General features: G+C 51.0%; 2 protein-coding genes and 1 long non-coding RNA gene across 7 annotated transcripts; 1 reads left to right on the plus strand and 2 right to left on the minus strand.

Moving 5' to 3' along the window:
* Positions 1-17,442: 17,442 nt before the first annotated feature.
* On the minus strand, positions 17,443-20,782 carry LOC129595712 (uncharacterized). Of its 5 annotated transcripts, XM_055492797.1 has the most exons (6): positions 20,363-20,782; positions 20,195-20,307; positions 19,186-20,132; positions 19,040-19,121; positions 18,275-18,385; positions 18,039-18,172 (listed from the first exon to the last, which is right to left on the minus strand). In XM_055492797.1, the coding sequence occupies exons 1-5, from the start codon at positions 20,394-20,396 to the stop codon at positions 18,347-18,349; spliced, it is 1,215 nt and encodes a 404-aa protein (XP_055348772.1). In that variant the 5' UTR covers positions 20,397-20,782; the 3' UTR covers positions 18,039-18,172; positions 18,275-18,346. The 5 variants fall into 5 exon arrangements, with proteins under 5 accessions (XP_055348770.1, XP_055348769.1, XP_055348772.1 ...); XM_055492796.1 differs by having other exon boundaries at positions 19,040-20,132; positions 20,363-20,778; XM_055492798.1 differs by lacking the exon at positions 18,275-18,385 and having other exon boundaries at positions 18,111-18,172.
* A 256-nt stretch (positions 20,783-21,038) lies between these two features.
* LOC129595715 (testis-specific serine/threonine-protein kinase 2-like) lies at positions 21,039-22,985 on the minus strand. Its single transcript, XM_055492800.1, has 4 exons — positions 22,395-22,985; positions 22,116-22,264; positions 21,869-22,059; positions 21,039-21,718 (listed from the first exon to the last, which is right to left on the minus strand). The coding sequence occupies exons 1-4, from the start codon at positions 22,710-22,712 to the stop codon at positions 21,285-21,287; spliced, it is 1,092 nt and encodes a 363-aa protein (XP_055348775.1). The 5' UTR covers positions 22,713-22,985; the 3' UTR covers positions 21,039-21,284.
* Positions 22,986-23,076: 91 nt separating this feature from the next.
* Positions 23,077-23,935, plus strand: LOC129595717 (uncharacterized). Its single transcript, XR_008691360.1, has 3 exons — positions 23,077-23,530; positions 23,584-23,748; positions 23,848-23,935. It is a non-coding gene; the product is annotated as an uncharacterized LOC129595717 (long non-coding RNA).
* The last annotated feature ends 35 nt before the right edge of the window (positions 23,936-23,970 follow it).

The following is a 23,970-nucleotide window of genomic DNA, read 5'->3' on the forward strand; positions in this document are numbered from 1 at the left end:
GGACTATGGACCCGGGACGGCCAATCCACTTTAAATCGCTGAGACGACCACACCGCTTGGTCTTACCGATCGAAGCGGAGGTCCAAACTCGACATGGCGAACATGCGTGGATTCAGGTCCAAAACAAGTCCCTGAGAGACCAAATCCTCCGCAAAGGTGCAAAGATTGGCCATATGTACTACAGTGACATATACGAGCCAGACATCAAGGAGGATGGAGTAGATTGGTCCATTCCCAATGCCGACGCCTTACCATGGCCAAAGGTGGCAGGGAATAACCCTAACCGGTACCGCACTATCAACGACCATGCTATGGTCCGGGCAACTGTAAAAGTGGAACTCCCACCGGAGTCCATCACCCCGGTCCAAGTTAGCATCGACTTTCCCGTCGACCCGAGACAGAAACTTATGTACCTCGGAAGCCAAGACACCAAACGGAGTCTGGCCATGCTCGACGGACCAGTCCAGCATGATGGCACTAGTTTCACCATACTGGTGTCAAACTACTCCAAAGAGCCCCATATACTCCGGAAAGGAGTCAACATGGGCCAAGTGGAGCCATACGAGGAAATCTCGGATGAAGAATACGCCAAAATCAACTCCCTCCAAACCGGAGAGGAAGATCCAGAAGTGGAGCGTGAAATCCGCGCCCACATCGCCAACGCACATTTTGGCGACCACCTGACCGAAGAGCAGATTGCTCTACTCCGTCAGGACTTATGGGAACTCAGGGCCATATTCCCGACGTCCAAAAAGCCTTACGGTGACGTCAAAGGAGTGACCCACGTCATAGAAGTTGGCGACGCTGCACCAATCAAAATGAACCCAACCCGAACGAGTTGGAAGGGACGAGAGTTCATAAATAAGCACGTCCAAGAAATGTTGGACCAAGGCGTCATTGAACCGTCCATGGCAGCGTGGAGTTTCCCAGTGGTCCTCGCCTCGAAGAAAAATGGCGACGGGACCATGGGCACCAGGTTCTGCATAAACTACATAAATCTGAACTCGGTGACCAAAAAGAACAATTACCCATTGCCCAATCCAGACGAACTTCTGGATCAATGTGCAGGCAACGCCTATTACGGCAAGGTAGACTGTCAGTCCGGATTCTGGCAAATCCCTATGGACCCAGCGTCCATGGACTACACTACCTTCGTGACTCCAGAAGGGATGTTTCGGTTCAAACGAATGCCGTTTGGTATCTGCAATGGGCCAGCCACTTTCCAAATGACCATGGACAAGATTATGGCGCCGGCCCGCAAACAAGGCGGCGTCTTCGCATACATTGACGACGTGATATTCTTCGGCAAAACATTCGAGGAATTTAGGAAGGCGTTCAGAAATACGCTCCTTTGCCTCAGAAATGCCGGATTCACGATAAAACCGTCGAAATGCGAATTTGGAATGGAAAAACTCCAATTCCTTGGACACATCCTCAGCAAGGACGGTGTCCATACCGATCCCGAGAAGGTAGCGGCCATCGCCGAGAAACTACCGCCCAAGACCGAGCGTCAACTTCGCTCGGTCCTTGGACTCGCCAACTATTACCGGAAGTTCATTCAGGGTTACGCCCAGAAGACTTCCAAGATGTATGAACTCCTGCGGAAGGAAAGTTCGGTCAAGAACGACTGGACTGACGCCCACACCGCCGAGTTCAACGAAATCAAAAAGGCCCTAACGGAAGCCCCAATATTGGCCAAATTCGATGCGACCAAACAGACCACCATCGAATGTGATGCAAGTGGTGCTGGCATCGGAGCCATACTCAGCCAGGACTCGAGGCCAAGTGCCTACGCAAGTCGTGTCCTACATGGAGCTGAGAAAAACTACGGCGTGACCGAATGGGAATGCTTAGCCGTAGTATGGGCCGTCCAAAAATTCAAGCACTACATTGACCACGGACCTTTCACAGTAAGGACGGACCATAGAGCCCTAACGAACCTGCTTAGATGCGAGTCTAACCGGCCCGGCATCAATCCTCGTCTTACTCGATGGGCCCTCGCCTTACAAGGACGGGACATCACCATCGAGTACAAACCAGGCACATTCTGCGACAATGCCGACGCATTGTCCAGATGGCCACTCGAACGGGACGATGACAAAGGTCCACATGAAGAGTTGGACCAAGTCCCTAACTTCGAGGACTATAAGGACGAGATCCCAGCACGCATCATAAAGGTGCGCAGGCTGCAAGTCACGGACGAGGACCCCGCAACTGAATGGGACAAGCCTCTCCTTCCTGATTGTAACGCAATCAGTGATTGGAATGAATTTAGCACGGCGGACATACGGGTCATAAACGTACCGGCCCCCATACCGGGAGAGCCAGAGCCCGAAGTCCCACCGTGTCCAGAAAAAAACACGGACCGCACCGCGCAAGAACTGCGACGGATGCAACATCGTGACCCAACTCTGGCCAAGAAAATCCATGAGTTGGAACATCAAAGCGAAATGGATAAAAGGTCCAAATTACCCGAACATTATCAGATGGACAAAGGTGTGCTCTACCGACTCACCGAAATTAATGCGAAACTCGAAAGGAGATTCGTAGTCCCTCTGTTTATGCGGAAAAACATTATCCAGTCCCTCCATGACGGAAAAACAGGGAATCACTTTCGATACCGCAAGACCATTGAAGCAGCCAAGCTCCGGTATTACTGGGACCGCATGAGCTGCGACATCCACGACTACATCGACCGATGTCAGACGTGTATCTTCGGCAAAGTACCGCGGCGAGCTACCTACGGTAAGCTGCAGCCGACTGAAGCTGTCGCGCCTTGGTACCGCGTCTTTGCTGATTTCAAATGACCTTTACCGGTGACTCAAACAAAGAAGTACCGGTACATCGCTGTGGTGATCGACCAAATGACGAAATTCACCATAGCCCGGCCGACCAAGACAAACTCGGCTAAAGAATTTGAGAAGTTCTTTGTCGAAGAAGTCGTATTAAAATACGGCATGCCGCACACAATGCACTCCGATCGGGGCACGCATTTCACGGCAAAATCTTTCGCCAAAGTGGCGAAAATCTTCGGCATCGAGCAGACCTTCGGATCCGCTTATCACCCGGAGGGCCAAGGCCAAGTCGAACGCCAGATGCAAACGATCTGGGACGAAATTCGAAACTTTGGCGGCGCCGGCGGCGAACATCGTTGGCACCGGGCCCTACCTTATGTGATCTCCGGCATGAACCGTGCCGTTCACGCAATAACTGGATTCTCACCATACCACATGCTGTATGGACGAGAAATGACCATACCGCAAGACGTCCTCGCTGGGACTAACGTCCCAGAAACATTTACGACTAACGAACGTTATGTCCAGAGGATGCAGCGGCGCCTGAGCCGGGCGCACAAAATCGCGAAAACGCGGTTCGAAGAAGGGTTCCGGAGGGATGCGGCCATCTATAACAAGAAGAAGTCGCAGGCCGAGTTCAAGAAGCGGGACTTGGTCACCCTGAAGAATATGATAGACGACCCGACAAATCCAAACAAGTTCGAAGGCGTCTACATCGTCATCGGCATACCCAAGCCGAATACTTACTGGATCCGAGAGCGGGACACCGGTGTAGAACACAACGTATGTGTCGATCGCCTAAAGCCATACCTTAACCCGGACGGCCCAACTCGCAGAATCACTCGCTCAACTAAAAAGAAGGGCGGCGACGCCGAACCGGAAGGTACAGAGTCAGGAAGGTGCACTACCAAGACAGAGCCGGGAAAAGGCAAGGATGCAGCTTCCCCGGCAGCTCCTCCCGAAACCAAACCGGAGGAGCTGCTGAGGAAGCAGAAGCCCGGAAAGGGCCCGTCCAAGAAACTTGTGGCGGAGCAGCAAAAGACTTTGCAAATCCCCGGCTATGGCCCATCTGACCCAAAGATTTCGGACCCAGAGCCACCAATAAAACGTGGCCTAGGCCGACCTCGAAAGGCCAAACCGGATTTCGAGACACCGGCGCTTCAAAAGCTTCAAAACCAGCCGTTAGCCGTCATAGACCCGACTTTGGCCCCAGCGGAACCAGAAAAAAGGACATCCGCCACGGACAAGCCAGCGGTGGCCGCAGAGCCAAAAGCGGCCTCGGCGCCCAAGGAAAAGCCCAAAAGACCAAAGACGCCTAAAAAGCCAAAGGCAACCCTTACGGCCCAGCAAGTCCTAGAAGAGGACGTAGTTGCTGATGACGAGGCGGATAAAGACTTGCTCACCCGTATAACCACAGGACGGGAAAAATCTGAGAAAGTCTCAAAGGGCAAAAAGCAGAAGTCCAATACGGTCCTACCGGACGTATCGGACAAGTACCTACCGAAACTAACCTTTAATTAACTAACCTAACTTTAAAAGACCAGCAGCTTAGAAGTAGCCTAATCTGGTCTAGCAACCGATATCTGTCATGGTAGCTTAGAAGTAGCTAACCTGTAAAGATGAACTAACCAAGTAGGTAGGAGTCTAACACCGCGTGATTCGTCTCGTGACAGCGCCCCATTCAACGATGGAAGGACGCCGACGCACTGATCGCTCCGATGACTCCGACTGAAGCAACCGCACACACCCATATTCACGACCGGAATCCCGGTCGGGCGGATCCTCCACTCGGTCGTCTAACCGGCCTCCGAGTGTCCAGGTACCCAATATCAGAGCTAACTTAACTGCTGAGCAGCTGGCGACTATGTCAGTTGGCCCAAATCCTCGGGCCAACACACCGCTACCGCGGGTCCAGCCACTGCCACCCCGAGCCATTCCGCCACAACTTTGGCCGCCAGGGACATTCTCTGACGTCACTGGACTCTTGGTGAATGCAGCAGTAGCTGGCAGCCAGCCAAGCTCTTCGTCGGGCCAAACGGTCCGACGTTATCCTCGTGGCCCAACCGGCCCACCTCAACCAATCCTGTATGGTGGCCTACCGACCACTTCGGCAAACCAGCCGGTTTTTACAACTGCGGCAGTCGGGCCAACGGTCACGACTACGCCGGTCCATACTGGACCGCGGCCACAGTTTACCCCGCCGCCGTACTACAATCCACATTATGGATATCCACCATATCCTGCGCCTGGACCTTCAAACCAGCCGCAGCCGGACCCAAACCAATGGCGATACCCACCACCGTGGATGTATCCGCCAGGACCTTATGGATATCCACCGCCTTATGGCGGATATGGAGCATACGGCCAACCGCCGTATAGCCCACCTTCAGCGGCACAACCTGACCCTACGGGCCAGGCGCCGTCTGATTCATCCATTGAACCTCCACAAGCGGGACCGGAAGCGTATGGAACTCCGACGCCGCCGGAAACCCAGCCAAGTACATCACGGCCCGACGGGCTACGTGATTACCCATTACGGGTATTCGTGGACGGACGATTAACGGTCTGCAACCGGCCAGAAGAGGTTCCACCAGAATTGGCGGCCCAACTAGGCCTAGCCGAATTGGAACCAGCAACACAGCCAACACCGAATCCAGTGTCGGCTGTCCCATCAACCTGTGTCATATCTGACATGGTCGAACCCATATCATCGCCAATGCCAGACGATGATGAAGATGACGGGGACGTCCAGGTGGACCCAACCACTCCACCAATGAGGATTGAATCCCCTACAGAACTTTTGGCCGACGGCCGGATTCCACTCTACCAACTTCAGGACAATCTGAAGGAAGTAGAGAACGCCATCCAAGAATTGGAGGCCATGCTTCGAGAATTGGACAGGCGCAGCCCTCACTACCGTGAGATGGCCCGGCGCATCATTCTCGACCAAGATGAATTCCGGCGACTCGCACATGAACTTAGCGAGAAAATTGCGACCTGCCAGGCTCAGAACGAGATATTCCCTTTGCATGACCAAACCGGTCAGGCATTGCTGGCGGCATCTCGCAGGCTGAGGGACCAGCTGGAACAATATCGGACGGAAAGACAGCTGAGGACCGAAGAATCCACAGCACCAACGCGTCCGCTACCAGCACCATCAGCACCACCGCCCCCATTGAACCCAACAGTCGTAGTTACCAATACGACGGGGGGACCTTCCGCACCACCAGTGGCCCAGCCTACGTCTACCGACGAGGCAATGTTAACGGCCACTGGACTGGAACCACGCGAACCAGCGTCTTCTCCGTACGACCTGAGGGCTTGTCCAGACATACCGCCTCTGGAACGCGAACTTCACGCGGCGGAACTCCTAGAGGAGGCAATCCGCAAAGCCATCAGCGGCCTAAAAGGCACCGATGTCGCCACCATACGGAGAAAAGTCGCGTTGGACTTGGAATTCCAACGCGTCCTGGAATATATAACCAGGATTCGACGGGCCATGCTGCGGTTTATGGACAAGCCATTAAACACGGCTAATGACGCGCCAGCACTGCGCGACTTCCGTAACCGGCAATACCAGCTTGGCCTGATTGACGAAGCACTTAGGCGCGTGTTGCCCAAACCTCGACCGGGGCAGCCAACACGCGTCGGACAAACTGGACTCCTGACGCCAACGCAATCCTCAACAGGCCAACCGGCGGAAGAATTGAGGATGCGCGTCACGAGAATTATGAGGATCTCGGCCGAACGATTTGCGGCCGGACCGGCACTCAGTCGACCAGCTAGCCCGTCGGGTACAGAAACCGACAGCGACATCGAATGGTTCGACATGCCAGATCCAACCCCAGTACCAGGGCTGACGGCCCCACCTGACCATTTGGTCGCGCCAGAACGACAGGTCCATCCTAGACCAACTTCACTGGCGCCGCCACCAGAAATCGAGGAACGGCTGGCACTCATTGGGAGGGCCGTCGTCAGGCCATTCAGACCGGCTTACACGGATGACTTTCCCGTGTTAAACCAGCCGGAAAACGCCAATCAACCGGCCCCTCGAGCCAATCAACCGGCCCCTCGAACCAATCAACCGCCCCAGCGTACTATGCGCCAACAATGGGACGAAGACCAAGCAGCAGCGGACCAACGGTTGCGCGATGCTGACACCGGTCCTGTTATCATGACGGCACCTCAAATACTGAGCCAAAGGCACCTGATCCAAGATGCCGAAGATGTTTATCGCCGTCTTTACGACAGCATAAGAGAACTTAATCCGCGTGACCCAGAAACGGTCAGGCTGACCCAACAGCAGCAAAGCTTATCCCAACGGGTAGCTTTGCTCAGGGAACTTACACCGAACAACACGATGCCTACCGGTGATACGTTAGTTGTTGTCGACCACACCACAAGATGGATTCGTGAATTCATTGAAGATTACTGGAAGGTCCAACGACCTGGCCCGTCAACAACGGCAGGCCCCAGTGACTTCGATCCAGTAAATGAATGGCGACCATCACCGGTACCGGCGCCAACACCTTTGGCCCTAACATACGAACCGGTCGCCCCAGTATCAGTTGGACAGCCAACTCCAGCTGACTTGGCCCAGGCCCTAACGGTGCCTGGTCCAACGTCAAGCCAACTAGCGGACACTGCCATACCCGCTACAGCGGACAGCAGTATAGAAGTCCCACCGCAGGACGTCGAAATGGACGTGAACCTGCCTGACAATACCCTTGAGCTTTCCTCGGAAAAGCCGACTGAATCAGAATCGACACCAGTCCAACTGGCTGGTGAACCGACAAGTCCAATGGCTGTTGATGCGCCAACGGCGTCATCACAGCCCACACTGAAGCCAATCGAAGGCGAAACATCTAGTGGCACGCTCATTGTCCGATCAACGGACAGGAAATCGACAGGAGGAAGGCCAGAACCAGCCACTCCTGCCACAACGAGCGGCCCACAGTCGCCCAGGTTCAAAAAGAAGAAGAGGACTCCTCCAGAAGCAGAAGAGCCTCCTTCACAACGGTCACTCCCACCTTGGAGAGGACCAAGAGAGAACCTGGAACTGACTCGTCCAACGAGGCCCACTCTACCAGCGTGGAGTGGCCCGCCAACGGACTTAGACGTTCCCGGCCCTACCAGGCCTGGCCCGTCCATACTCAAACCAAAGAGGGCGGAACCACCGACTCTGACACTTCGTGGTCTAACGACCAAGAAGAAGAAGTCACCGCCGAAGAACTTTCCTGGGCAGGGACATGTGCTTTCACCACCGGAAGCACCAAAGATCCCATCAGGAACAATTCAGCCATTGCGGGACGAACCTCCAACGAGGCATCGTATCCGATTGACTCCAACAGAGTCATGGGATGACCCGCATAACCGGGCTGTTAGCGAGATCATAGAAGTTGATCTTCGCTTAAACCTGACTGAGGAGGACATGCGCCAGCGAATTCGTGCCGGCGATCCCACATTGACGGACCGTGAAATTGACCGCATCAACCGAGGTTGTCAATTGATGGTCCAAGAGCGGACAATCCTCATCAGACGATTGATGGCCATGCGAAGCAAAAGCCAGGCCCTTCGCCAACGCAAGCTGCCTAGCGAAAATATTGAGCATGCCATCTATATAAGAGGTCCACACATTAACCCAAGGGCATGGACTGTTGAATCACGCCCAAGACCAGGCCAGCCAGTGGAAGACGAACTCCCACCGGAAGAGGCAGAAAGTGAGGGCGAATGTCCTCAGATGCCAGCGGCCTTCTGGGGCGTCTCATCCAGCGAAGAGTCGGAGATCGAAGCAGACTTGGACGAAAATGTCCAAAGGGCGTTATATGAGACCAGTCAGGTCCGGCCACCTTCGACGAAGGAATCGCCACGCCGTAGTCGATCTCCATCAAAAAGGACTTCTCCTGGACGCGCCACATCAACTCCGGCGCGAATGCCCAGGGCTACGCGACAAGTCGTCGCGGGACATTTGGTTTTACGGACATTTCGTCTGAGGACAACTCGTTTTTGTGGCAAATAGCCATACGACTGTTCGTTGCCATAAACTTGTCGATAATTTTTTGACTCCCAAAAAGCCGTGCGACCAAATGTCACATAGCAAAACGGCTGCAAAACGAGTTGTCCCAAAACAAATTAGCCGCTGCGACGAAAAACATGTGGCGAAATGTCCCACGACGAAATGTCCAGCGACCACTTGGTCTGTCACGATGCCCAGTATGCCGGCCATCGAACCGGCGCCTGCCAGGTTCACACCGAGCCGGCCAGGCAAATCACCGACCAAGGAGAGGATGGACACCACACCTCCTCAGAAGCAAACCATGACCATTACTGTGGAACGAATCGCAGCACCTACGGTGCCTGTAGGTTCATCAATTGAGCCAGTAACGGTCACGGTCAGAACTCCTGCACCAGTAGCCGCAGAATCGGCCAGCCTAACGGTGCAGACAACTTCAGCTGTCATGGACCAAGAAACGGAAGCCGACTCGGCTCTGATGCCCATGAGTGCTCTCACTCCTACCGAGCAGACACACTTATATACCCATGCAGACAGTAATGAGCGACGGCGATACCGATTCCTGCTCACAAAGAGACAGGAGGCGAAGGAGCAGAATAACATGGAAGAATTTAAAATGTTATCCGAGATGCTCGCGCCATTAGTTTACCGCATGGTAAAATATTATCGGACCCGCCGCAACCAAAAGGCCTTTCCCCCACCGGGACAAGACCCAATGATGACTGAAGCCCTGTCGTCAGGCCCACCACTAATCGTGGTACCGCCAAGGACGCAAGCACCTCCGGCTTCAGAACCAATGGACACTTCCCCGTCCGGACCTGTGGCTGCACAGCCACAGCCTGAACAAGTCCAACGGGAGGAGCCACCGAAGGCCACTTCGTCGACGCCAGAATCCGCAGGCCAAAGTCAGTCCGGAACAGGGCCAACGGCCGCTGCTCCGATAAATTTGACGAACATGCCTGCTAGTATCGACGATATACCCTTTGGCCGTCCAGTAACATTTCCCACAACAGGGACACTGGAAAATTTCGCACTTGGCATTGGCGTAAATCCACTCAGCTAACTCCCAACGGAGTAAGCAGCCAAGGAAAGCCAAGAACCCAGAGAGGGCCAAACCACCCTCTCGTCCAACTTCTCCACAACCGAGGGCCAAACCAGCCACTCGACCAAATTCCCCTCAACCGAGCGGAAGTCAGGCGGCCACACTCCGGCCAACAGCTAATCCAGAGGCCGAAAGGAACCGCCAAAAGAAACAAGCGGCCAAAGAGAAGAAAAGAGAGGCCAAGATCGCCCAGCTAGAGAAACGGCTGTCAGGCGATGAAGAAGTCCAAGTCCTATCGGACAGTCCAGAAAAACCAGCGGAGCCCACACCAGATCGCTCACGGCGGGACGAGGAGCATGAACCACACTTCAGGGCAGAACCAGCCTCAGAAGAAGTGATGCTTTCCTCGCCCTGGGACGATGAGGCTGAGCTACCACGACCCGGACCGGAAGCCACACATATAGAGATCCCAGCGGATCACTATATACGCTTAACCGTGGCAGCCGCCAGGGCCATGAGGCGCGCAACAGGACGAGACATGTACCAATGCCTCGTCTGCGTTCTCAGAGCTCGCCTGAAATACAAAGAAGAATACCAAGGCCTACCGCCGGCGGACCGCGTACTTACGGCACCCTTTATGCGGCGGATGGTATCTCGCATTCTGGACATGGGACTCCTGGCCCGCACACATCGTGATTGGACCAGCCTGATGGAATTGCATGTGCCCCATCGGCCAGCAGGACTTTCCCGTACCAGGGATCTCCCTTTCCATCAGATATGCAGGACCATCGCTTACCTGCATAATCCAAGAGGTTCCAACCTGACCGACATTGCCAGGACACTCAACGCTCTCTATTACCTTGGAGAGGAGAACCTGGACAAGCTTACTACCAGCTTGGCCGATGAATTAATCGCGCTGGTCAGGGAAGGGACTCTCGAAACGACCAATGCACACCGAGCGGAACCAATTCGCTTCACCATTCCGGGATTTATCCCACCGAAGACCCAACGGTCTCTGTATGTCTCGCATGACGTCGAGACAAGATGGGATCCGGACCGAAAAAAAGCGGTTGGACCGCCGAAAGACAAGCTGACCGGCAGAGCCAAGGAGGCTTACTTAATCTCCCAAGTGGCCAAACTGCCCGGTCCAAAGAACTTGCCGGCCGAAAAACCTCCTCGAGCATCGGTCACAAGGAGAGAGAGGGCTGCACGGCAAGAAGCTGAAGAAGAGAGGCGCGAGGCCGGAATCCGGTCCGTGCCAAGGGACACTGTGTCACTGCCAAACGCAGCTGGCCAGTCCAGACCTCCCTCACCAGCCCCATCAGCCACATCAACAAAGAGTCGAAAGACTACAGCCAAAAAGGCTACAGCCACAAAGGCTAAGGCTTTTGGCGGGGACAAAGGATACCCGCCACTGGGGCAAGATGTGTCGGACTCTGAGGACTCCAAACCGGAGGACTCAGAGGAGGAACAAGAGGAACAGCCGGACCAGGACCGAACAAGGGAATCCCAAAAGTCCGACTCCGATGATGATGATGACCAAAGCCCTGGTAAACTTACCATGGACCTCCCACCGGACCATGACATGGAAACCCCACCCGGTGACCAGAATCAGCCACCTAACGGCGACCAGGAAATGGGGGACCAGGGTGGCGCAGAAGGTGCCAACCAGGAACAGGGCAGCGCAGAGGACGCTAGCCAAGAAAGTCCAGCCAGCGTGGATAACGCTGAGCCAAGCGGAAGCGCTGCATCGCCCGAACGGGAAAGGATGCGCGACTCGACCTCACCGGAATCAGATGATGGTGAGATCCCATGGACTTTACCTGACCCATGCCCGGCCATACCGCGGATTGACTACGTCTCGCCACCTACACCAAAGGTGGCCAGGAAATGGCCCGGCGGAGATCCTTCCAAAAAGCCGCGGATCTCCAATTCCGATAAGCGATGGGCATATATTAAGGCGGCCTTAAAGGCGTTGTCCCAAACGGGTACAACCCTTGCTACAGGGGGCCTGGCCTTCCAACTCATTAAGAAATGGAATGGCCCACCGCTGACCAAGTCCAAAGTGATGAAGTACATACAGATGGCCTACAATGAAGGAGCTATACTACGGACCCATCTGCCTAACACGCAGATTTTCTACACATTCCCACCGGAAAAAGTGGATAAGGCTCCTCAAGGCTACTGGGAATGGCGTAACGCCGTCCTTACGGTGCTGACCACCACTCAGCACCCATTAGGCCTCACACGAGGCGAAATAGCCAACCAGCTCCTGGGCCGATACGATCTAAACGTCATCTCGCACCATCCACAACTTATCGATGGGATAGCATACATGCCGAACCAGGGCCGCCCTAGCGGGTTGTACCTATTTGCGAGGACGTCAGATACGTCGTACGGAAGATGTTAAACGAAGGATGGCTTGAGCAAACTGTCGACGAGCCCGAGGCCCAGCAGCGGTACAGACAACATAACATCCCACCGGATCGTTACGGCCCTCGTCCCACTGAATCCGACTCCTTGGCCTCAACCAAGTCCAAGAAGAAGCGGCGTGTCCATCAGTGACCTAGGCGTAGAATTCGCATAGGGTCTAGGGTGTGATCCCGATATAATTCACCGGGCAAGAAAAGCCTAGTTAACAAATCACACGTAAAACCATAGGGACGTAAAATATAGGGCGTAATTATCATAGGGACCCGTCATAGAAAGTGGACTCAACCTTATTCTGCAAGTTTCATTTCTGTTACCACAGAGAATGGGACTTACACCACAGCAGAAGTATGAGCCGCGATGCTCGGACTGCAGACGCAACAGCAACAGCGGAGACCAAAACCGCCGGGACAATTCCCCACGGGAGTTGTTCCTTTGCGCATACCACCTGCGACCGGGCTTCCGCGACGAGAATGACCGAGCCTACTGCTTCTACTTGGAAGTGGTGAGAGGCAACTTTGACGCATACTGCCATATAACCAGCCGCGATGGAAGCAACCTGTTTCCCCTACTGAGGGACCATGAGCAGATAAAGATCTACGATCTCTATATGCAACGCAGTGGCGCCCGACAACCCGGCTGGAGCAGCACCGGCACTCCGATTCCTCCACTCAGCCAATCGGCCAGAGATAAAAAGGAGGACCGAGACCGGGAACGTCGAGCTCGCCACACGGGCTCCGACCAGTCCTCAGGGCGTGGCCCAACGGCCGCCCCGAGCAACTACGCACACCAGCCACATCCACAGCGGCCATCATCAGGCTCTCGATCCCACGGATACGAGTTGCCTATACCTACGGAATACAACCAGATCCTGGAAAACCTCAACAAAGCTATGGTTGACCAGGTGACCAGGCAGCTGATGGAAGGTGGACTACTGGACGCCTTGAAAGGCCAGTACCAGTCGGCACGTACTGAGCAGCGCGCGCCGCTGGCACCGCTACCGCGGAACCCCGACGACTTACGTCATCAGATCCAGAGCCGCAACCAGGGCCGCACTGGCCGCCAAAGTCGTAGCCAGCCCGAAGAGCGCCGAACGCGCACATCACCCGGGAAGCGAGGCGAGGCAGAGTCCAGCCTGGTTGTCGCTCAGTCCACTAAGCGACCAGAACGAAGTGTCAGCTCGGTGGCCCACAATATCAGTATCCAAATACCAATGGAGACTGAGGCCACACTGCTAGCGGCGGACCTACCGGTCCAGCCTGCATCAACTGGCAGCACTTCGGACTTCGATCCTTACAAGTATGCTGAGGACCAGGGCATCAACATCCGACCACTTCCCCACCGGGTTGTGACGGATTACATTATGGGTGCTATCCCATACCCCAGGGACAGATCGGCCCAAGTGGATGCCATGGTCCAGAACCTGCAAACGTTCGTCACCAGGTCCGGCCTTGAAATGGAAATGCAGCGGAAAGATTGGCCTCGTGATTTTAGCATGGCCGAACACATACAGAACCGCGAGGGCTACCCGATGGTCCGTGACAATGCTCTATCGAGCATCACGGACGTGAACTTACTCGGACAGCCCATCACCAGACCGGACTGGAATGACTTGTGCCAACTGCACATTAAGGACGACCAACTTGACGTCGTCAAATACCTGGCTCAGTTTGTCCTACCGGATGCAAACGCCAGTTTCATCATCGCAGCATGTAGAGCTGCCATAGACATCCGATGGAAACCGGCCGACCATCGGGATGATCCAGAGACACAAACCTATTCCTATAATGGCACGATGATACGCATCTTTGCCGCCAGACTTGGCCACCTACACTGCCACTGGGAACTTGAAGTTGCCTACCGGCAAGGAAAAATCGTCCCTCGGCTACTGACCCAGGTGGCCCTTCCGGAAAATCAAATCAAATTCATGAAGTTGAAGCGGGAGTCAAGATCCAGAGCGCCCTGAACGTTTACAGGAGCCGCGCCAAAGATTACCGCTATCGACAGCCGACGGACTTCGACGACAATGCGGAAGTGTTCGTTAATCGAACAGCAACGAGGAAACTTCCAACGAAGTTTCGAACTCAGCGATCCTCAACAGGATCGTCCGCACACGTCCAAACTCAGGCCCAGCACTCGGGCCAAGAAGCTCAGCCGACCAGCGCCTCCAGCCAACCACAGGACAACCAGACCGAACAGGAACTGGCGGCCATGGAGGAAAGCGTCGTCGACCCACTCAACCCAGGGTTGGGCGACGGCGACCAAGCCGGAAAAGGAGGGCAGGAATAGGCTAACGGCCATTTCTGCATGTCGGCCCTAGAAATGGACCGGCATCGGCTGGATCGGACCTGAACACCATATTGGGTACAATCTAACGGTTGTAGCCCTCGCCCAACCAACGTGGCTTACTGCCATGTATCGTCTACCTTACCGGACCTTAATCCCTGGACCTTAACCGGATTCCCCGGATTGCCTCTGGCTTAGCGGCTGGGACCATGAATTTGGCTCGGCCATCCCAGACCATCCGACGGAGTCCACCGGACCGAACTTGGCGCAAGCTAAGTTCCCCGGCATGGAAAGGATCCAGCGCCCAGAAAGCGGCGACGGCCCGCATAGAAGTTGCGACAAGCCACGGCCAAGTCCTGGCCCATAGAAATTGGACCAGGCCCACTATGTGTCCAACGGACCATATGTGGCTCATGAGTCTAGTTGCCATACCAGGCAACTGGGACAAGTGAGTTTGGGAGCCACATAGAAGTTGTGGTATACCCTTTGCATGCCACGTCCAACATCCTCACCATGGACTGCCCAGAGGCTCATCCAAAAGATGCACCGCCCCGAGGCCAAACGAGAATGTTCCTAGTCAGAAGACTAACTCCTTTGTGGTAAACGCCTACCGGCGCCCACAACTTAATTTTTTGGAGTTTGGCCAGGCCAATCTGATGTTTTCGTCAGACGCCACTTAATTTTGTTATGGCCACGGTCTCAGAGAAATTGCCTATCTGACATGGCAACTCATCGGACATGGTAGCTAACTCATGGCCCACGGCCAGCGAGGCGGACCAGACTTAACCGGTCTGCAACCTTGGACCGTCGAAAAAACGACTAAGTCCTTTTGGCCCGCCATACACCTTGGACCGTCGAAAAAACGACTAAGTCCTTTTGGCCCGCCATACACCTTGGACCGTCAAAAAACGACTAAGTCCTTTTGGCCCGTCCAACGACATGGCCCACCAAAAATCGACTAAGTCTTTTGGCCCGTCCAACGACGTGGCTCATCAAAAAACGACTAAGTCCACATCGGAGGGCCAGACCTGGCCATACAGGACCCCAACGTCCCACACCAGCCGGAGGCGAGCCAAATTACAATGGAACCTCGTATCCCGGCCCAGAGCATGTCAGAGACCGAGTGTGGACCACCCCAACGGGTTTGGTCCATCACACCACCTTGGTCCTGGGACTTAGAAAATTTTTCCATTATGGCCCTCCTGGACTTAGAAGATTTTTGGCCCGAGGCGCATGACCAAACCGGCATGCAGGGCCAAACCCGACCAAAATGGACCACCTCAACGGGACTGGTCCAAGCATACTATTTTGGTCACAGGAGCACCTCTCCTGTCCAGAGACATCACTCTGGCCCACTATGGACCGCCCAACCGGGCTTGGTCCACCATATTGAACCAGGAAGAGGACAACTTGTCCTTGCGCATGCAACCGTGCCTTCCTCATACCGCACCGCTGGATTTACTTCACTGGACCCCTGTGTACATCTCTGGGAACCGTCGCCCCGGATCCACAGGACCAGACCTATCCCATCGGATAAAGCGGACCGTTGACTAGGACCCGTGTGGACATTGGCCCTGTGGTAACCCTAGTCGGAATAAGCCCTTTTGTTTTGCCTAGTTTTTTAACCAAACCTGGTTTTCTAGACTTTATTAACCAAAGATGATGTTTTTATTTAGCCATTAACCAAAGGAATTGGCTTTGGGATCTCTAACTATGATCTTTACTTTAATTCTCACTGGAATTGTGATTTTTCTATTTCCATGTTTAATCAATGAGCCTTATAAACTTTATTTTTTTTACTTGTTCGACCAACCAAGCCTTCAACCACACTGGAACCCCCAGCAACCAGAGTGCACTCCAAATTTCGGCCGTTCGGTGCATTGCACCGCGGGTCTGGAGGTAGCAACCCTACCGGGTATAGAGACAAAGTGGCATCCGGCCCTACCGGGTATCGGATCCTGGCACCCTACCGGGTTGGCCAGTGGCAGAGTCGGAAGGTGCTCGCAGGAGCTCCCACTCCCGCCCAGAGGCATGTCAGAGACCGCTCACTCGAGGCGGTAGACACCTCTTGTGGCTTTCTCTGTCGCCCGCCCGCACACGGCAACGCCGTTCAAGCCGCGCTATTACGCTGATTACTTAGCGTTCACTTTGTCTCGCTGACCAATCAGCGCATCGCACCAGCACTCTTGGGGGCGTAGCCCAGCGCTTACGAGCAATTCCATGCTTTACGGCATCAGCTGTTGCATACCTGCAGCACGCTGCATCATTATCACGATACTGACTTGCGCGCTCGCAGCTACGTTTTCCACAGTGATACCGCATTGGTTTTCTGTGTTTGTTTGTGGTTGCTTTATTGTTACCAATAAAGGCGATATTTGCCCCACTTTTCGCTCTGCTTCCGTGTCATGTCTGATATTTTGTTTCTTAGGTTTCTTAGGTTTGTTAGATCTGTTAGGTTTCTTAGGTTCTTAAGGCTTAGGGTTTCTTGTGTTTCGTAGGATATTCTTAGGTTATTCTAGGTTTCTTAAATTGTATGTTTTGTAAATCGTTTATCTGACAGGCGAAATGTCGCTTCGTCGAGGTGTCCTTGCGGCCAGATTTGCTTGCGTCGAAACGGCCATGAGACGGAAAGTCTCACGGCGTAAAGTCCTACCAACGAGATGTTCTGCGACGAAATGTCGCGCGGCGAGATGGCCTTGCGGTGAAATGTCTGCGACCAAAAGTCCTGCGACCAGTTTTCCGCGGCAAAATGTCGCGGTGCCCGTAGCCGGGGTTTGATTCCTCCATCGGTACATTTTTCAGCCGTTTCTCGGTTTCTTTCGGATTGCGCCCTGCTGATAAGCGCGTAAAAACCAGTGGAAGGAGTGAGTGCCTATCGTTTCCTGTGCACGCAACATCGACCAAAAAGTATACAAAACCGCATTTTAACGAAACTGGTCTATCCGACTGGCAGAGACATGGGAGAGTTTAGCACATCTCATTGTTAGCAAACAAAAACTTAATTTGGCTCCTTATAAGTAAGTATTAAGCATTATAGCCGGCATTAAAGTACTATCTTTATCTGATCACCGTCATTTCTTATTTCGACCATTTCCAGTTTGTCACTGCTCACGTTTAACACAATTTGCAATTGCGCACCCGTGGTGTCCTCTTCCATGGCATCAGCGTGCCCAGTACTTTCCATTTCTGCGGATCCTGACATCAGAGACTTCACCATCGGTAACGCGCTTTCATCCGGGAGACCATTGTTTATCAGCACCAGATCCGATGATGCGGTATCAAAGTTACGCTTCATCATAGCCAAGAATTCCTTGAGTTCAAAGAATGCTTTTTGTAAAATAACTCCAATTTCGTCACGCTCTTTTTCGCTCGACACGACATGTTTTCCGTCAGGATTGAAATTCACTGGTACGACAATAACGTAGCCGGGTGGTACATGCCAGTTTTTATCGCTGGATGTCACAACACCCAAAGAAAACCATTCGGCCAACGGTTTGACTACAGAGGTTTTTGTTTGGATTTGATGCGAAGTTTTGCCATTTCCAAACCATTGGCTCAAAATATCCACACAGGTCTCAGCTGTCAATATCGATGAACACCGGGTACCTGATTACATGAAAGCTCAACTGTTATAGCTGCTTTTGACAGGGTCCTCTTATTAAGCTTAAGATACGCATAATATACCCGCAAAATTAATAGGTTGCATACTTTTGGTGATTTTTTCGCATTTCTTGCCAGCAGAGGCACGAAATTCTCCGCGCTGTTCCACACAAAAGTTTTTTAAAGGATTACATGATAATTATCGTCATTGTCAAGCTCCTACAACACACTAGAATAATTTAAAATTATCAAGTTTTCATATGGATCTTCGTGCCTCTGTTTGCAATGCAAAGATGTATACTGAAGTAATAACCGTGTTGCGGGGATCTTTAAAAGTTACATATCACAGAACGACCGTCACATCACAACCGCTGCCGCGTGATATGAAAAAGCATCTCTGGCCTTCTTTTTACCAGATCCTTGCGAAACGAAATCACATATAATCAGCACCATCACATACAGAAAAGGTTGTAAGAGAAAGGAAAGTGGACTGTCCATTCATGTGGAAACTTAGACCATATGCATTTTGACCAGTCTGACCAACTCTGCCTTCCTCTGTGTCTTTTGATAGGAAGTAGAGAGGTGACCAGGTGATCAGGACCTATCGGTTCAAAAACGCGAATTGGGCAGGGATGCAGAGCTAAACAGCGAGCGGTTATCACACAAGAATGGGTCTGATTCAGACCGCTTGCCATTTTTATAGCACTTACGATGATGAGCATCGGTGATATGTGACGGTTTGAGAGTCATCGCAACACGGTTATTGTACATAAGTCCAGAATGCAGACTCATGTACAATATTATTATAGTCAGAGTACTGGATTTAGTAGCGATATTGTGTTTAAAGCTGCCGTTACTCTTCGCCATACTTACTTTCCAACATTTCTCGATAGTGTTGTCGCATCGGCCCATCCACAGAGAAATCAATCTGCAGTTTTTGCGCATTACTGAACACCTGTAACAAAGGCCGCGAGAATTTAACTGTTTTTGGGCACTCGATGACCCCGCGATGCTCATACACTTCCGCATTTGTTGGATTAAGCATCATTGTGCCGCCCAGGTTACCCCAGGCTGTAGTTCCAAAAACGTCAGCAGTTCGAACTCCAAGCTGTTCTCCAATTGCGCTGCGATAACTCCGATCCAGCGCTACCGCGCTGACCAGAATGTGGGATGCCGGCAGTCGTCCGTTTAGTTTCTGATACAAGTATGTTCCTACCGCGCACAACGGCGTCTGTAGCCTGCTGCTAGCCAGCAAGATCTTAGTGTGCTCTAAATCGCCACAGATCTGCAAGGCTTTGCTGATGTTTGCGAACTCGTTGTGTATTTCCTGGGCAATGAGAAACAAAAGTTCTTGACTCATCCCACTGCGCAGAGCGTATGTTCGCCCTTCTAGTGCTTTGTAAATTTCTTGTCGCATGGACCATAGTACGATGATCAGATCTTGATTGGCTACGGCGGTTTGCAAATCTCTTTCGTACATAGCGGCATAAAGCTGCTTAAGGTGATGGCTGTTGTCGTCCATGTAGTCAGCAATACCGGCATTGGTCCATTCAAACCCATGCCGTTCAGAAAATTTTGCAGAAGTATTATGGACTGTCAAATGAACGCGCTTATCTCCGCCAAGAATATCTTTCTCTCCAAAATGTTTAATCAGCCGCAATGGAATAATTTCCAAATGATTGGTAGCAATAATTGATACTCTCCATAGATTTTCAGGATCTGCTTTCGCCTTATAAAAATCACGCAACCGCAAGACTTCTGAGTGATTGTCAGCGACATATCCATCGATATTATCCAAAGGGATACTGCTACAGTTGAAATGAAACAATTGGTTCAGGTACAATTGGAAAGAGCTGACACCTCCAATATATTGGAACGGTTGTTGTAACGCTTCGCGGTAAACGATAACGTCGTTGGATGGATTGTGTTGCCACCCTCGATGTCCAAGCAAAGATTCAATGAAACCCTGCAGACTTAATTGGAATAATAACAATTAGCCGCAGGATGCACAAAAAATGACTTTTTTACCGTCCATTCGTCCTTTAACATGGGAATCTTTTTTGTATTACAGGCAGGACACCTCTGTTGAAATTTATTCAACATCCATTCACATTCGGCAAAATCCTTAGAGTAGCAAATCCCTAGATCAATCCCACAAGTCATCAACGGTTAAAAAGGAGAAATTTAATTTATCACCTGCTATAACCATCACAGGAGGAGTATTCTTCATCGCATTCACGAGGGAGACGTTCGTTGTATCTCGAGTCTTACTCTCTCCAACGTTGGAAAGCAGTGCTGCGTTGCGTTGACAATTGACAATAATGTAACAAAATTAAAATATTATGGAGCTACTACAACCGATATATAAAAAATGTTCACTGATTAAAAGACTGAGATGTGATGGGTCAATTCAATATTCACGATTTACATATAAGAGCTTTTGCTGTGTTTGCGAGACGTCATAGCTACGTCGGGGATCACTTAGAAATTATTTATTGCAGTTAGTTATAGTTAAGTACTTTTATTGCAGGCTTCGCATCGACACAAGCAGAGCTTTCGCCCAGACTGCATAAAGGGTTGCAAGCGTATCAACTGCCAACCGGGTCTGCAGTTTGCTCTTTTCCAGTTGTCCATTCATTCAAGGAAAATAAAAATACGGGATACTGAGTAATGTCTGTTCAATTTTTAAGAGCTATCATCATGATTCCATATTTATTTGGAAAAATTTTGTTATTTCACTATTGTTCAAAAAGAGCACGTTACAGAATACGGTATGTACAGATAAGTCAATCACTCAAGAAAAATCAGAAGCAAATTTATACGTAGTTTTCACTTGAAAGACGTATGCTAAGAACATGTGCCGTTTCAAAAAGCTAGATTGCGCTTTATTTCACAGAACTTAATGGCAATTTTTAGAAACCTGCAACGGTGTAACGTTGTTCAAGCAAGCCCAGTTGCAAACCCAGCGTAGCCAACAATACCAACCCACAATGCTCAAACATTTAAGACGCAGTGATACTTTTAGTAGCTCTACGGAATACAAGCTCAATAAACTTACGACGCGAAAATCAATTTTAGACAGAATCTAAGTACTTAGAAGTATCACAGGATAAACGGTTTACGGTCGTGCAGTGTGGCTAGCTGCTTGAAAGCTGTTCAGTTCATGTGTTTTCTTTTCACCTGATCCAGAAACGTGACCCCCCATTGCATTTTCTTTTTCTCTTTTGATATCGGTGTTGTCACCAGGTGGGACATCATCCGTGCCATGCAATGGGTTGCATTTTCCGGCTGCTGGTGCGCATTCCTCTGATTCATCTGGCAAGCTACTTGGAGCAAAATCACGACTCATCCATTCCGATTCTCGGATCTGCGACAGTTTCAGCCGCTTCCTCGGGTCAACACTCAAAATTTGGCGAATAATATTCCGACATTCTCGGCTGATATTCGATCCTCGAGGAAATTTTAGCTTCTCATTCTGTTGCCTGATTAGTTCCCTGATGCTAGTATCGTCAAATGGCATAAATCCACAGACAAAGATGAATAAAATCACACCTATACAAAACAAAGCGACATACGGAAACAAGTAAAAGGGCAACTTTAGATTAACTGGGCCGTTTAGGCAAAGAAGAAAAACCGAAGTTTTATGGATAATGTGATTATTTGTACAACTGGTTCTATGGTTGCAGAAAGCTGCACACTGACCACTACTCCATACATCGTAGGCTCGGGCGTCGTACGGTTTCGCCTGTAGAACTTCGGGAGCCGCGTACGCAGCCGATCCGCAGAACGTACTACTCTGGTCCTTCTCTGTCTTGAAGGTCCGAGCAAATCCGAAATCTGACAATTTTATGTTAGATTCTCCATCTAACAGAAGATTTTCGCATTTGAGGTCTCTGAATAAGAAACTCCCATGAACACCTAAACTTTCATTGCAGGAATTTAGAACAACCTGTGGCAGACGTTCCGAGAATGGAGAAATTCCAACGCACTGCACATTTGACCATAAAACCGTTTTGCAGCCTGCTCATTTAGTGCGCCTCTGGCTCGCACATAACGCAGCATGTCGCCTCCGCTGGCCAGTTCCATTACCATGTAAATCTTGAAAGAAGCAAACCAGTTTAATATTAAAAATTACACAATACAGACAATTAAAGTTTGTAGTTATTATAGACAATAATTACTCCGAGAAAATACAAACTAGGTGACCGAAGTGGTTAAACGGACACACTTTATCTTTGTTCTGGTATACAGCATATGTTTCCACCACATTTGGGTGCTTCAAATCCGGTGCGATGGCGATTTCTCGTGGAAGAAATTTTTCCCGAAATTCGTTTGCCGCCTTCCTTCTATCCATAATTTTGACGGCAACTTTCTTTCGATCTCTATCCTTCATAGCCGACTTCACTTTCGCATAACTGCCTTTACCAAGCGTCGCACCCAAAACATAACCATGTTTTTTCATAAACGTTTCGTCACTATCATTAAAAGGATTACTACGGTCCATTGTGCTGCTGCTGCCAAAGCGTTTACTATCCAAGTTGGCCATACGCTTCGGAAAGTTATATTACAACAATGTCATTATAATAAAATGTAAGCAAGAATATCATTTCTGGTTGTGCGATTCTCCTTGACTCCCGAGAAATTTCTAATAGGGTTGTCGTGTCGGTATTTGTACCCACAGTGCTTCAAGTAACAGACGTAACAATTTTGTCAAGTAAATGTTCGCACAACCTAGTTTTGTTGTTGTTGTGGTTGTTGCATACTTATACAGCGTAAGGACCACCTTTCGCACAATCTTGTCGGTATTCCGATGATTTATTTGCCTTCTTGTAACAAAAAAATCTGTTGCTAGTTTACGGCCAGTCTTCGATGTTCGATCGAAATGTGTACGTGTACAGTGACCAGAGCAGCTAAGAGGTCAGGCCCGCATACCGTTAGGGCAGTAACAAACATTTTAAACAAAGGTCTATTCCGGATTAGCTTAGACTGAGCAAAAACAGTAGCAGCGATCAATTAGGCCTTTTGAAAAGAACCGAGCCGTTTTCGAAAGAGAAAGGCCTAAAGCAGTCGCAAAGTACGGCAGTGTTGTTAGCAGAACCTTGCATCAAAAGATGTTCCCAAGCCCTTTCATTGTCTGTAAATCGGGCGCAGGTGTTCACGTCTCGCTATCCTATTTCTTTGGTTTCGTTGATTTATGCAGTTGTAGAAACCTTTTTAACACCAACTGAACGACTGGTTAGACTGTTTTGTGGGCCAAACATATGCTAAGTTTTCCACTAAGAAAGTCAGCCTGCCTGGTTGCTGAAAATTGCTGGTTAACGATGTTTTGAAAACTCTAACGTGACGAATTTGAAATCTGATTTGGTAAGTACTGATAGCAAGTACGTGGAAGCCTGCCTGATAAAACATTTTTGCAGTTTGCAAATAAACTAATCAAAGATCTAAATCATTCGTTCAACCGACCGTGGACCATAACAAACGCGGAGGCAAAGCATTTCTTTCCTGTATACATATGATCAGGATGCCGTGGTGTGTTGCTTTAATAGTTTGACGGGACCACAGAGACCATTTCAAAATATGAAGTAAAATAAGAATGCTGTATTAGCAGGCTAAACACACTTGCTAGGCCTGCGAAGGTACGGTCTAGGACGCTCTTAACTGACTTTTGCACAATTATGCAGGCTGCGACTGGGATGACCCAGATTGATCCCAACCAAGCACGGAGTGGACTACAAACACGTATCTACCCGTTTGCATATCGCTATCGGCTGTTGGTGTTAACACCAAATTGAAGTCCAATATTG

This window comes from Paramacrobiotus metropolitanus, unplaced genomic scaffold (assembly GCF_019649055.1).
Source record: "Paramacrobiotus metropolitanus isolate TYO unplaced genomic scaffold, Prichtersi_v1.0 Parri_scaffold0000081, whole genome shotgun sequence".
Lineage (NCBI taxonomy): Eukaryota > Metazoa > Tardigrada > Eutardigrada > Parachela > Macrobiotidae > Paramacrobiotus > Paramacrobiotus metropolitanus.